We start from the raw sequence: 14,462 nt of genomic DNA on the forward strand, positions 1-14,462 counted from the left end.
GTAATTGCACAGTGTGGTGGACTATAAATCGTTTAATTTCACTAATTCTAGCAAAAAGTTAACTGTTTATGGCTTGTTACAGGTATTTGTTGAGTTTGTTTTGTATGCAACTTTTCCCAGCAACGGAATTGAATGCATAGGCAAATATCAGCTGTTGTTGAATCTACTAGAAAAAAGCAGGGCCCAGATTCGAATTCCGGTGTGGACATGAAACACCAAATCACCAGAAGAAGTTTTTCAGCCATGAAAAAGTTCGTCACAAACATCTGCCGGTCGGAGGCGGCGTAAAACTGGAGGTTTCCCCAAATGTAAGAGAACTCAAGATGCACACTACAAGTTGGAGCTTGGCCAAACACCTAACAGAGGTACTGCGGTCGCGAAATCCCAACTCTTTCTTGTGTGGACCCCTCAATAGTTCATCCGTTTAACTATTGGGTAAGCGCGGTGCTAAATTTAGCCTTTACATCAGGCGGTAGGTACTTTTTCAATTCATGAACTTGGCATACGTCGGAAATATTGGGTTGGGGAATAAGTTCAAAGCGTTTTTATATTTTCTTTTATTTTACAACAATTTATTTGCTGTTTGGTAAAGGGCAAGTATTCATTCGATAGAACTCTTTCTGCTCTACAAAACTATGTTAATTGTATTTTAGAGTTATTTAGTTTTTTATTAGTTTTTAGGCTTGAAATACCCAGGAGGCAAAACTCAACATTTTCGACACCTTTTTTTCTGCTCTTCTTTGCTTTTCATCGAGATCAAAAAGCTGCCGAAGCAGCCCGGAACATTTGCGACGTGTATGTGTATGGAGTAGGTGTCATAGGCGAGTTTACAGTACGAAAATGGTTTGCAAAGTTCAAAAATGGCGACTTTGCCGTCGATGACGTCCCGCAATGGAAGGCCTTCTGAATTCGATGAATAACGTCTCAAATCACTTTTGAAAGAGAACGGTAGCCAAACCAACCGTGATTTGGCGGAAAAAATGAACTACGATCATAAAACGATTCTCAATTACCTTCATTCAATGGCATTTGCCGAAAAATTGGGTGCTGATTGGGTGCCTCACGAGTTCAACGAAAAAAACAAAGAAAGTTGCCTACAAATTGCTTCTTAGCATTTCGCCCGCCATCGAGCAACATGCGTTGTAAGCAGCGCTTTTTGTGCCGAATCGTCACCGAATGCTCTGTGAAGGTGACGCATTAATATTTCCGTGGCCTTATCATCTGCGAATAGAATCGACTTGTATTTCACCAAATTTTCTACCAGTGCGGGATTTCAAGATAAGGATTCGTAATCCGTTATGGTTTGAACAAACTTCTCTGCCAATTTTTGGTGTGCCATCTCCTAACGGCACATGGTTTTAAAAATACGAGTTTTCATGACTGAAGTGTCTTGGAAAGTTTCCCATTACCTGCAGAAGGGCAATCGTCATTAGAAAACAATTTTTTTGATTTGATATTCCATGCCCGCAGTGGACGCCGAACACGCGATCAAGCAAATATTATATGTATGTAGGTAGGAACGTGTTATAATAACGTGTAGACTCTCCTGTGCCATTGCTCAATAGTTTGCTGATCGAGACTAAGCTAGATTGGTTAAGGGGTTATATACAGTTAGGATTTTCAAAAATCGATTTTTTTAATTTAATTTTCTTAATGGATATGTGTATATTTAAGAATACACCAACCAAGGTGCATTCATTAAACGGGGTGCCACTAGACCAACAACACTGTTCTGTACGTTTGGTTGTCAAAGTAAAGTATTTAGAAACTAGAAAACAAATAATGAATTCGCCTTGTTACATTCCGAGCTGACAGCCACATGGACACGGCGAAAGAAAAAAAAAAACAACTCAGCTGATTTTTCAACACTACCTTTAATAGATTCGCCTTGAAATACACACAGAAAATTCGTTCCGGTTAATATTTTCGAAGTTATACGCAAATTTGAAAAGGCGTTTCATTCTATGTAAAGTGATTTTCAAACTTTAAAAGCGTTTTTCTCAAAATGGTGTTTTCAAATTCGGTGGCCCATAGTACTCGAAAACGGCTAAACCGATTAGTCTCAAATTTTAATACGATCTTCTTAAATATAATTATTTTTTAGTAATTAATCGAATATTTTTTCTCACCGATAAATATTTTTTTTTTATAAACAATTTAAGGCCGAAATTTTGGTCAAAAATATATATTTTTTTGAGAAACCGCCATTGGGCAAAGAAATTTATTCTGCTTATTCCTTCGACTAATTATTAGATTTAAAATTACTTTAACGGAATCTGTTTGGTTTTTAATTTCAGAGGATTCAGTTCAGAGATATAGTGGTTACCGCAAAACGTCGTTTTTCAGAGGAGCTCCCAGAGATCAGCTGTACTTCCTCATCAAATAAATATTTTTACTAATACTAAGTCTTAAAATACAGTTAAAAGATAACATAATATGTCTACAAATTTTTAGATCAATAAATTTAAAAGTTTTCTCAGAAAAAATTCTAGAAAATTCGCTTTTTTCGGCCTTCTAACTGTATATAACCCCTTAATGAGTGTTTGGAATCACGTTTTGATACTTCCTTTGTCTGGCAGTTCCTCTTCTTTTGCTACAATGGCAAATGAACGGAACCGGTGAATTAGCTAACTTCAAACTGAAGCTACCATGCTCTTGCCAGTGACTTGCGGGCCCAGGAGTATTCGCTGTGGTTATTTTGGCTCAAATATATCAACATGCACAGCTTATCTGGTAGGACGGAAACGACCGGAAACTGGTGTAACTGAGCTCTTGGAGCCGTTTTCTGTTTATCTCTCTCTCTCTCTTAGTTTCACAATCTGTAGTGGACCATAGCTTCAACAATCCTCCTCCAATTCAGTCTCTCTCTTGCCTCACTTCTCCTCATCATGTTGGTCTCCTTGACGCGGGGATGAGGCTTAAGTGGTGGTCTGACCCCCATAGCATGGGGGCCAACCCAACACGAACTAAGAGGGAAGCTTCATATGGAGACTGGCTTGCCATCCATTCGCTTTACGGCGAACCTGGTGGCCAACCAATCACCATGCGAAGATCACCGTACCGACGAAGATCCCTTTGCCATCCCCAAACCCCTTACATCCCGTTATTTCCTCTCCTAGCCCACCCCCTAATCCAGGGTGTTATGCGACACCGTGCCCATTGGATGGTTTGCAGCCAGGGGGTTCACCAGACCGGCTGTATTTCAACGGCGCCTTCCTAACACCGGGCCGCCTTAGGAAGTAACTGTGGCCTTGCCACGGTATGGGGCGCTGCCGTGGTGGACCGTTTTGAATTCCCCATTATACAGATAGACCACTGCGCTCGCCTCGTCGAGCAGGTGGTCGTACGAAAAAGATGAATACTGATCAAAATGCAAGCAACAAAACCTCCATTGTAGCGGGAGCAGGCTACAGTGGTCGCAATCCCACTGCCAAACATACACAGAACGCTCTTCAGCGCGGAGGTGCCGTTGTCAACGAAGACTCGGACCACGAAAGCGCCGGGAGCATCAATACAGCTGAGGAAGAGGCTCTTCTGCGTTCTCCGGCTAAGTCCAATGGTGCTGCTTCGGATAGCAAGAACAGACCAAGGATCAAGCCTGATAAAGAGAAGCTGAAGGCCAAAGCCCGATACAAGGCTGCGGTCAAAGTTTGTGACCGATTTGGCAGCAAGTCCAACCTGACGAAGCAAGAGGAGGAACGGTTGGCTTGGGCCAGAGAGGAGATCAAAAATGGCCGGGCCTTCTACGCAGCAAAGCCAATGTTCGCAGCCTCGAACCCGAAATATGCGAACAAAATCGAAGAAGAGCTAGCCATCAAGAGGCAGCGTTCTGCGGATAGTGAGGCCTCAGGGCCATCAAAAAAGCAGAAGCACAAGCACGAGACGGCTAAACCTAAAAACGGAGACGAAGGACCTACGACGTCGAAAGCAGCGGTAGCGGCCAGTGAAATTGCCAAGAGACACCTCATAGTGGCACTCATTGACCGCAGCGACCAGCTGGGGCGAATGTCGCAGGAACGGTGGAAGGTAGTGGAGATGAAGCTACTGGAAACCTTGTTTACTAAAATGGACGCGGAGCCGAACGCACCCATGCCAGCATTCGACGGAGCAGGGTGGTTCAGCGGCGTCAAAATAATAAAGTGCAAGGATGACCCCACGCTCACATGGCTAAAGGAAGCGGTGAGAACGCTTCGCGGCCTGTGGGAGGGGGCATCACTGGAAATCGTTGATCGCAGCTGCATTCCCTCAATACCGAAGGCAAAGGTTTTCATTCCGCGAGTGGTAAAACCGGAATATGCGCTGCGACTACTACAACGTCAAAACATGGACGTGCCGACAGACGATTGGAAAGTGTTGAGCGTGGCAAAACCAACAACTGCTGATGGTGGCCAGGATTACATTATCCAAATCAACAAGCCGGCAGAGGACCTGCTTTACGCGCGATTCGGGAGGATGGCTTGGGGAGTTGGTAGCGTGCACCTTCGCCTCAAAAAGCGCAACCCGGCAGACGACAATCACAACACGCTCGCTGCGGGGGAGGTGGAAAAGGATCTCGGCATAGAAGAGATCCTGGAAGCCTCCCTCAATATACAGGAAGTGGAGAAGGGCGACTTGGAGGTAGTATCCAACCCCGAGGAGGTACTGAGGCTAGATGCTGAAAGTCCTTCAGATAAACCTCCACAAAAGTAAAAACGCCTCAGCCGAGCTCCTGCTCAACATAGAGGGAGTCGGCTACGATGTGGCTCTAGTCCAGGAACCATGGATAGCGTCGGGCAACATAGTCTCCGGTCTAAAGTCACAAAACTACAACACATACATCCCGATTGTAAAAAACAAGGTAAGAACAGCGATATTGGTCAAAAAAAGTATATGTTCTTACATTGATCATAATCTCTCTTCAGACGATCTGACAGTGGTGGCGCTGGAGGGCTGCAAGGATGAGACGCTACTCTTTGGGTCCTGCTATATGCCACATGATGAGGAAGCACCACAAGCGGAACTTCGGAAGCTGGTAGAAACAGCTGCCAGAAAGAAGCATGCTCTGGTGGTAGGAACGGACGCAAACGCACATCACACGGTCTGGGGAAGTGCAGACATAAACGACCGAGGTGAGTCACTATTTACCTATATTCTTCAAAGTAGTCTAGAAATAGCTAATAGAGGTGAGGAACCAACATATGTGGGACCAACCTCGAAGAATGTACTCGATTTAACACTCTACACAAGCAGGCATGTTATGGTTCAGGAATGGGAAGTATTGAGTAGGCCCTCATTCTCTGATCACAGATACATAAGCTTTCAGGTGATATTTCGCTCAAAAAACAAGCTTACATCCTTTAGAAATCCTAAGAATACGAACTGGGACTTGTATAGGGATATACTATCAAAAACACCAATAATACCCCGGAAATACAAGACAAACATCGCGCTTGAGAAAGGGGTTGAATTGTTTACAACTACGCTTGTTAAAGCCTTTAAAAGATCCTGCCCTCCAACACGTAATAGACGCAAGGTGAAGCCTCCCTGATGGAACAGGGAATTAGGAGCACAAAGGCGTAGGGTACATGAATTCTATAGGTTAGCAAAAGTGGCTGACGATGAGTTCTGTTGGAAAGAGTATAAGGATCTGCTAAAAGTATACAAGAAAGAGATACGTAAAGCCAAGAGAGAATCTTGGAAAGACTTCTGTAGCAGTATGGAAGGCACTAACGATGTGGCTAGACTTAGGAAACTGTTATCCAAGAATCCGTCTATGCCAAGAACAATACGGAAAACTAAATGGGAGTGGGCTGACAGCTGTGAGGACTCTCTAGAAGACCTAGTCAGTACACACTTTCCAGGGTGTGCGGACACTGCAGATCTCGAACCTAGAGGAGATATTGTGCACGAAATCCCGACGAACGTAATTACAAACAACAAAATAGAATGGGCTATACAAAGTTTCGACCCATACAAATCGCCAGGACTGGATGGAATCTTCCCGGCCATGCTCCAAAAGGTTAGCCATCTTGTGGTACCATGGTTAAGAACGATATTCAGGGGATGCCTGAGGTTCAGCTACGTTCCTGTATCGTGGAGAGAGGCGAGGGTTGTGTTTATTCCAAAAGCGGGAAAAAGCAACCCTCTTTACTCAAAGGAGTACAGGCCCATCAGTCTGACCTCATTTCTCCTGAAAACGTTAGAGAAGATTCTAGACACATACATTAGAGACACAATTGCGCCGGACGAATTATCCAAGGCGCAGCATGCCTACACTAAAGGCAGATCCACTGAAACTGCACTTCACTCACTTATACTAAACATAGAAAAGGCGTTAGAATATAAGGAGTATGCTCTAGGAGTATTTCTAGATATATCAGGAGCCTTTAACAACGTGACAAAAGATGCTATTTTAAACAGCATTGAGTCTCTTAATGTGCAACCCGCGGTTTATCTATGGATAAGGCAGCTATTAGCTAGCAGAAAGATAAAAGCGGAGTGGAACGATGCGAGCGTCACCAAATATGCATGTAGAGGTACTCCGCAAGGTGGAGTACTATCACCGCTATTATGGTTACTTGTAGCAAATGAAATTCTTAAGAAACTTGACGGAGGGGCACCTAAACTAGTGGCTTATGCCGATGACATAGCTATAGTAGTTACGGGAAAGTACCTGGACACCATCAGTAATGTGATGAACAACACTCTCAAAACGATACACCAATGGACATCCCGCGCAGGGCTAGGGATAAACGCCGGAAAAACGGACATGGTACTTTTTACCAGGAAGTACAAAGTTCCGGCGTGGAACCTACCGAAGCTGGGCAATAACGAACTACTTCTCAAAGACTATGCGAGGTACCTCGGAGTAATACTGGACAGCAAATTGCTGTGGAAGCACAACGTTGAGGAGAGGGTGAAGAAGGCCAGTAATGCATTGTACGCATGTAAAAGAATGCTGGGCGTTACTTGGGGTCTATCACCCTCTCTGATGCATTGGTGCTACACAGCAGTAGTCAGACCGATATTGCTGTATGGAACCTTAGTATGGTGGACTGCGACAAAAAAACTGACATACTTAATGCCGCTAGAAAGGATTCAACGCCTCGCTGCTCTGTGCATAACAGGAGCGATGAAGACCACCCCAACGGCGGCACTGGAGAAGATACTCAGCATGCCACCTATTGACCTCATGGCGGAAAACCTGGCAGCGAAATCCGCGAGGAGGCTAATGGCTGCGGGGGTATTCACCTGCAGAACCTTCGGTCACAGCTCAATAGGAAAGTGGAGCTCAGGTGGCACGGACTACATGACTCCGTACTTTAATTGGGAGAGAAGGTTTCGCACTACAATTGAAGAGGAGGGATGGCACAAAGGCATGAAGCCTGGCCATAGAACTTTTCACATCTATACAGACGGCTCGAAAACTCCAGATGGAGTGGGAGCAGGTATTTACTGCTCAAAACTAGGAATAAGGCAGCCTATCAAGCTGCCAGACCACAGCAGTATTTTCCAAGCGGAAGTTTTTGCTGTGGGGAAGGCCGCGGAGCTAGCCTACTCTAGAACAAGAAAGAACTCAACAATTAATATATACGTGGATAGTCAAGCAGCAATAAGAGCAATAAGCTCATATTGTATTAAGTCCAAAAATATTCGACGGAGCAGGGAGGCCATAGAAAGGCTAGCCGGAAACAATAGGCTGCATATCTACTGGGTACCTGGTCACAAAGGCATTATGGGGAACGAAATAGTAGATGAGATAGCAAAAAGTGCTGTGAGGCTACCATTTGATCAAGAAAACGACATACCAAAACCGCTAAACACAATATACAACGAAATGGACGACCACATGAAAAGGCAAGTGGAAGCTAGGTGGACTAACTTGACCACATGTAAAACAGCAAAAGTCATGTGTAGAACTAACGACAAAAAACTGACTCCATTCGTACTTACGCTCTCGCGAAAGGAATGCAGAACTATCATAGGTATGCTAACAGGCCACAATCTACTGGCTGCATATGCGTACAAGATAGGGATTGCTAACACGGACAAATGCAGGAAATGCAGAGAGGATGTTGAGGAGACTTTAGAACACCTTCTGTGCGCTTGTCCGGCATTACTAAAAACGCGACTAAAATGCCTGGGAGCCCCACTGTTTGAGGGTCTGGAAGACGTCTCTAAAGCGGAGCTCCCAGCCCTACTTAGATTCGCTAAAAGCGCTGACATCCTACATGATGTCTACTTCAGGTATTCATAGAGGTCGGTCTCCATCTGGTATCGCTAGGGACCAAAAGGTCTATGCGCGGCTTATTGCCAACCAGGCTAACCTAACCTAACCTAACCTTGCCTCATTTCTCCAATTACGAACGTTCATTGCTTTTAGGTCTGCTTCGACGTTATTAAGCCAGCTCTTTCTTGGTCATCCCCTTCTTCCTCCAATTGGGCGCAAAGTAAACAACCTTTTTTTGGATTCCTTCGTTGGGCATTCTTATGACGTGGCCGATCCAGCGCTTTAATAAAACTGTTTTCGGTTTGTCGTTAGGTTTAAAGTGAAGCCGTAAATAATAAACATTTGGTTTTGTTCAGCCACATTGCAAGCTTTGAAAACAGCTGAACCTAGTAATAGAATTTGACTCCTGCCTTGTCAATTTATCTTTTCAGGCAGTTGCGAAAACGAAAAGAGTCGAAAAGCATCTTAAATTTAGGAATAGTTTATAAGTTCTGCTGGTAAAGCTCACTTTATTGAAGGAATGAGAAAAAGGACTTTAAATGTTAATTTAGCAGAGCAAGCTTAACTCAGCTTCCTAGCCACACAAATTATAAATGCACAATTTTGCAGTATGTATGCATGGAGGCTTATGTATGTTTTTTATTGCCGCAATTGCAAATTGAAATAATCATAGAAGCAAAAACGAAAGCCAAACCATAAATTATAGAGGGGAAATAGCAACAGTTTTATGCGAAAAATAACGAAGCGCCGCCAGAAGGTGAATGGCGAACGGCAGTACGAGCAACAGCCACAACAACAACATGCAAGACTTTGACGTTGATGGTTGGACCACACACATGTGTGTGGGGAGCACACAGACCGATAATATAAATAAATTCATACATACAAATGTAGGTATATGTTTATGCAAGTAAGTGTGTTCATATGCATGTACACACACACCTACATATGTGTATAATATACATACATGTATATGTATGGATATGTGCATATGGACATACCGCGCACTCAGAGACCACACACAACGTCGACCGAATTTGGATGAGACCACCCAAAAGGCGAATTAAAGACCATACACACGCATACACAGAGGCAAACGCAGGCGGCAGAGCAACGGCGTAACAGCAAAATAGCGTACTAGCAGCCATGTGTAGCGAAGTTGAAAGTAAAACACTACACCAACAACAACGGTATAATAACAACGCTAGAATAACAAAACCACATAACAACACAACAATACTTAAAAACAAAGAAAAAAGCGTTGAGGCAAGAACAACAAAGTAGAGCAGTGGCTGCGGTTAAGTCTGACTCTGACAGCATTGGCAAGAGTAACAATCGCTACAATAACAACGCATAGTATTAGCAAGACAAAAACTTGGCTAGTGGAAGAGTAAAAGGGGTAGATGGCCAATCACAAACAGGCAAAGAAAAGTATTGAGAGCAACGGTTGGCGCGGTGTACTTATATTTGCTGCTGCTCTCGCTGTTGTTGCTACTAATTTTACTTCCTTTACTTGCGCCAATAAATACATAGCTTGTGTGTGGTCTCCGATGCCGGCAACCGGCAACCGGCACCCGGTGTTTAGTTGTTTATTATTATTTTCGACGATTTCGTGTTGTAGTCGCGTGCTGCGGTTGGTCTGTCGTTCGTCTCAACCGCCCTCAACGTGGCCACACACAGCGTTGTGTATTTATTGTTGGGCTTGTTTTTTTTTGTGTTGCTGAAGCTGAAGCTGCTGCTGCTGCAATCGCTTCAATGTGGGGCGGAAATTGCAAGAGTGCTCGCACAAATTGATTCAAATGACAGGCAAATATCGTAAATTTACCGCGCTATTAGTTTATGGAAGGTGACAGCTGTGGTGGCAGCGAAGTTCATGTATGACCATACTCGTATATAAATATGATTCTGTATATAAGTATGTACTTAAGTATGTACCGCAATCAGCGACTTTTTTCAGCGCAGCTGTTTCGCCTACTCATCCTCCACGCGTAAGAGATCGAAAAAATTATTAGCTTTACAAATAACAGCTAAGAATGTATGGAAGCATATGTGTATGTATATGAATATTCAATGAGTATGTGAACATGAATGTATGTATTTATGTATATTGTATGTTTGCATGCGCGCAATCGTTTCTTGTATGCGCCATCGCCACATTGCTTTGCAATTGACGCGTTTCACATTATTGTTGCACATTCCAGCTTAATTGAATTATTGTTATTGTTATTGTCGTTTTTATAGCAGCACTGACATCGCATTTACGCTGATTCATGCGTCAGTGAAACACTGTCGCCCTCTCTCTCTCTTCGTACGTTTACACCTTCGTCCGTTGGATTTGCGCCTGCTACGTCAATTACTTACATGCATACATCTGTATGATATTGTTAATGTTGCGCTGTTATTGTTTTTGTTGGTGGTCGCCACCATGCACTACCTATGGTCGGGTGGTTGTTTCATTGCTTTGGACAGTCGTCTCCTCCTCACGCCTCTTGCGGCTACGTTTCAAAACTCATTGAAGTACTCAGTGCGTTGACGGCGACGTCGCCATGTGTGTGGTCGCGTGTGTCACAAACAAGCATGGGCAAAATGTGATGATACATTTGCAGCGTAAAACCCACGGAGACACAGATAGTTTGCGTTGAAGTGGAAGTTTAAATAACACACGTAAATATTATTATGTCCAAGAAGGGATACTCGTATACAAACATGCATACAAATGTATACTGTGCTTAAATGTGTCACAAATGGCCTGTAGCGAAAATAAGACGTAGTGAGGGAAAGGTACATATATTAGTATGTAGAAAAAATGAGGTATGTTTTGTTCAGCTTGTAATTAACAACTTGCTTACATACTTCAGATGTCTGCATTTCTCAATCGGCTTATGAAACCTATTTTTTTAGTTTGGAGCCTCATCACTTAATAGATTAAGAATAATATAATTCATACATCCATCTAACCTTAAGTTCACGTTCCCCATTGTAAATACTTGCAATGCAAAATTAAAAATTAGAAATCCACTGAAATCGTTTCCAAAAGAATACACAAATTTTGAGAGAGTTCAGAGTGTAACTACTCCCAATTTTAGTATTGGACAACAGTTTCATTTAAAATCGAAAGAGTATATCTAGAATAGGATGTAAATGTAACGCATGAGCTGAAAAGTCATAAGCCTAGCACAGTTTTATTGCATTCACCTCTTTTTCAGTTAGTACTAACCTTAAAAAGACAGCTGTGAAATTTCGTGTTTTAATTCTACACGGATTCTTGATGGGGAAAAATACCGTTCAAGCGAAGCAATGGCTTGAAAAGTGTTATAGGGACTCCGCTTCATGAGAAACGCCAATAAAAGGATGGTTTGCTCACTTCAAACGTGGTCGTAGAGACACCGATCATGCACAAAGCAATGGACGTTCAAATGGGGCGGTAACACCAGAAAACATCAAAAAATCTACAAAATTGTTTTGAATGATAAAAAAGTGAATTTGGATCGCGAATTGCTTTCGCCAATTGTCCACCGTATTCGCCAGATTTGGCTCCCAGCGACTACTGACTGCTCGCAGACCTAAAAAAATGCTCGCCGGTATGAAATTTCACCGAATGAAGAGGTTATCGCTGAGACTGAGGACTATTTTGTTTTGAGGCAAAACATAAATCATTCTACAAAAGTGGTATTGAAATGTTATAGCGGCGCTGGAATGATTTCGTTGTTCTTGATGGAAATTGCGTTAATGAATAAAGCTAATTTTGAACAAAAGAAACGTGTTTTCTTTGTTAGACCCGGGACTTTTCAGCCCATATGTTAAGTGAATAAGTCCATGATTGGTTCCGAGAGATAAAAATTCCAATGGGCGTTAAAACTAGTCGAGCTACCATTGAATCTCTATTGCAGTAATTGGCATCGTCACCGCGCACTGCCTATTGGGAATACATTGGGTTCCAGGAACGAGAGCATTAAACTTTCTCAGTGACTGTCACAGTCTTGCCATTAAACCCCATGCACGGAACATCAATTGATAGAAAAAGTGTTTTCTAAGGACGCTCGCTCCATGGCAGACAATGTAAACCTAAAAAATCATATGGTGGTATAAAACTTTAGGTCCCTCCATTTGGAAAATGAAAACATCAAAACGCACAACACAAATAGAAGGAGAAGCTCAGCCAAACACCCAAGAAGGGTATAAGCGTCCATTATATTTATGTATATTTTAAACCAAAGTTGCGTCTAGAAACAAAACATTGTTACCTGCCTCCTTATACAAAATGCATTCCAATCACTCAATATATTTTCCTACAGGGTACCTGAGGATATGGGTGATCCCAGTAAACTGCATATGTGTAAATATGTATATACACGCCTATATGAGAGCAGTTGGATTTGAATTTGGCGTATTTTAAATTGTTACTTCAAGTGGCTCTGCTGGGGTCTTACATATGTATATTAGCTAGGTTGGAAATGATTTTCATTGAGATGCAATACAAATGTTCTAAAGTGGGTCTGAAAACAATTCTTATGCACAAATATATTTATTAAATGAACAATGGGAGCACATTTGTATGTGCTAGGTCTGTTGGCAATTCGAAAGGGCATTGAAATTCCATTAAAGAATCGTCATTGCTGAAAAAATTTCGGTTCAACAAGAGTACTTCACAAGTAATGAATAATATGAACAACAATCAATCAATACAAAATATCCGAAAGGCCACTTATCCCTTAGTACTTAGTTCAAGTTTCTGAGCATGTGTGCGTCAACGATTTCTGGACTAGTTCAAAAATGCAATTGCTACAATATTTCTCATGCAGCCGATTGGGTTGGTGTGACACTACTATTCGGAGTGTCTGGCTCCGAAACCACCGATATAGGACGCCAAACAATAGAAAGCTTTTGCTAAAAGCGGTCGCCCGTCGACAAACAAACTAATATATAGGAAAGCTCTGAGTATATTTCTGTCATGAAGAAGCTCCTCATAATCATAGATGGTCGAGCAAACAATTTAAAGTTGATGCTCGTCGTCAAGGTGACTTTTCACACTAAAAAAAATCGTTTGCTGTGTTTGGTTTGTTCCATTCAGTTGTGAGTTACAGGGTGTCAACAAAGCGAAAAATCAGTGCATTTTAAGGTTTTTCTTTGATAAAGGCGAAAATTCAAGCTAGACCGCTGAAATTGTGAATGTTGCTTATGATGCCGATACAGTAACAGCTAATTACGTGTAATTTTGAAGTACGTAGGTTCGAATCTCCGCGGAACACCAAAAATGAAGAAATAAATAAATAGTTTTTTCTTGGCTATAATACTATACCATGCCTTTCTAGCTAGTTCGAAATTTTTAACTTACTTAATATTGATCTTCAAGCCCACTGGGCAGATCTTATCAATTGTTTGGCAGCATGAGAGTGGGGCTCTCCAGTTGTTTTACCTCCACCAAACAGGCGACACGAAATGAGTATGTAGCACCCTTCAGAGTCAGGGGCAAAGAGAAATGGTAGCTCTGGTAGTTTCTGAAATCTACAGTATAGGGTCAACACAAGATCCTATCTCACTGAATATTATTTCAGTGTAGTCGTAGTACAGGGTGGCTGATGAAGGCCGCTACCAAAAAAAATTGAATAACTTTTTTTCTTTTTAAGTTATCTGTTCCATTTTTGTTTTAATTTGCAGATTGATCTTTAAAATTTATTAAAATGGATAACTGGGACACGCAAACAAGAATTTGGATAGTCCGCCGCTGTCACGCACTGGAGTCCGTAGTTTTGGTACAGATGGACCATAATGAGACTGGTGAATAATTTTGCTGAGCAAGGAACAGTCGCAAGAAGGCCTTATCATCGAAACCCACCAGTTCGGACGGAGGAAACGATCACTGCTGTAGCTGCAGCTATACAAAGCAATCCAAGGGTTTTAACAAAAAGCTTATCTGCTCAACTTGGTGTCAGCCGACAGTCTTTGCAAACAATAATGCACAAAGATTTAGACTTATTTCCCTACAAAATTCAAATAGTTAACAAACTGAATGCAGCAGACTTGCCGATTCGCTTGGAATTTTGCCAGAAGATCCTGCAAATGGTGGAAGAAGACCAAAACATATTAAACTGCCTTTTCATGTCTGATGAGGCCCATTTCGATTTAAACGGCAATGTGAACAAACAAAATTGTCGAATATGGAATACTTCTAACCCACAGATACTCCACGAGACGGAATTGCATCCTCTTCGCGTGACAGTGTGGTGTGCGGTTTCTTCACGCTGTATTGTCG

At 42.4% G+C, this 14,462-nt stretch overlaps 1 protein-coding gene across 1 annotated transcript; it reads left to right on the plus strand.

Moving 5' to 3' along the window:
- Positions 1-4,641: 4,641 nt before the first annotated feature.
- Positions 4,642-12,589, plus strand: LOC129244316 (uncharacterized). The gene is made up of 2 exons (XM_054881933.1): positions 4,642-5,274; positions 12,505-12,589. The coding sequence occupies exons 1-2, from the start codon at positions 4,652-4,654 to the stop codon at positions 12,587-12,589; spliced, it is 708 nt and encodes a 235-aa protein (XP_054737908.1). The 5' UTR covers positions 4,642-4,651.
- The last annotated feature ends 1,873 nt before the right edge of the window (positions 12,590-14,462 follow it).

This window comes from Anastrepha obliqua, chromosome 4 (assembly GCF_027943255.1).
Source record: "Anastrepha obliqua isolate idAnaObli1 chromosome 4, idAnaObli1_1.0, whole genome shotgun sequence".
NCBI lineage: Eukaryota > Metazoa > Arthropoda > Insecta > Diptera > Tephritidae > Anastrepha > Anastrepha obliqua.

Excerpts from the sequence above, each read along its gene's own strand:
- LOC129244316 (XM_054881933.1), top strand. The coding sequence starts at position 4,652 with ATGCTGAAAGTCCTTCAGATAAACCTCCACAAAAGTAAAAACGCCTCA. Across the intron at positions 5,275-12,504 it reads GTATTGAGTAGGCCCTCATT|GGTACCTGAGGATATGGGTG; the intron begins CTCTGATCACAG and ends ATTTTCCTACAG.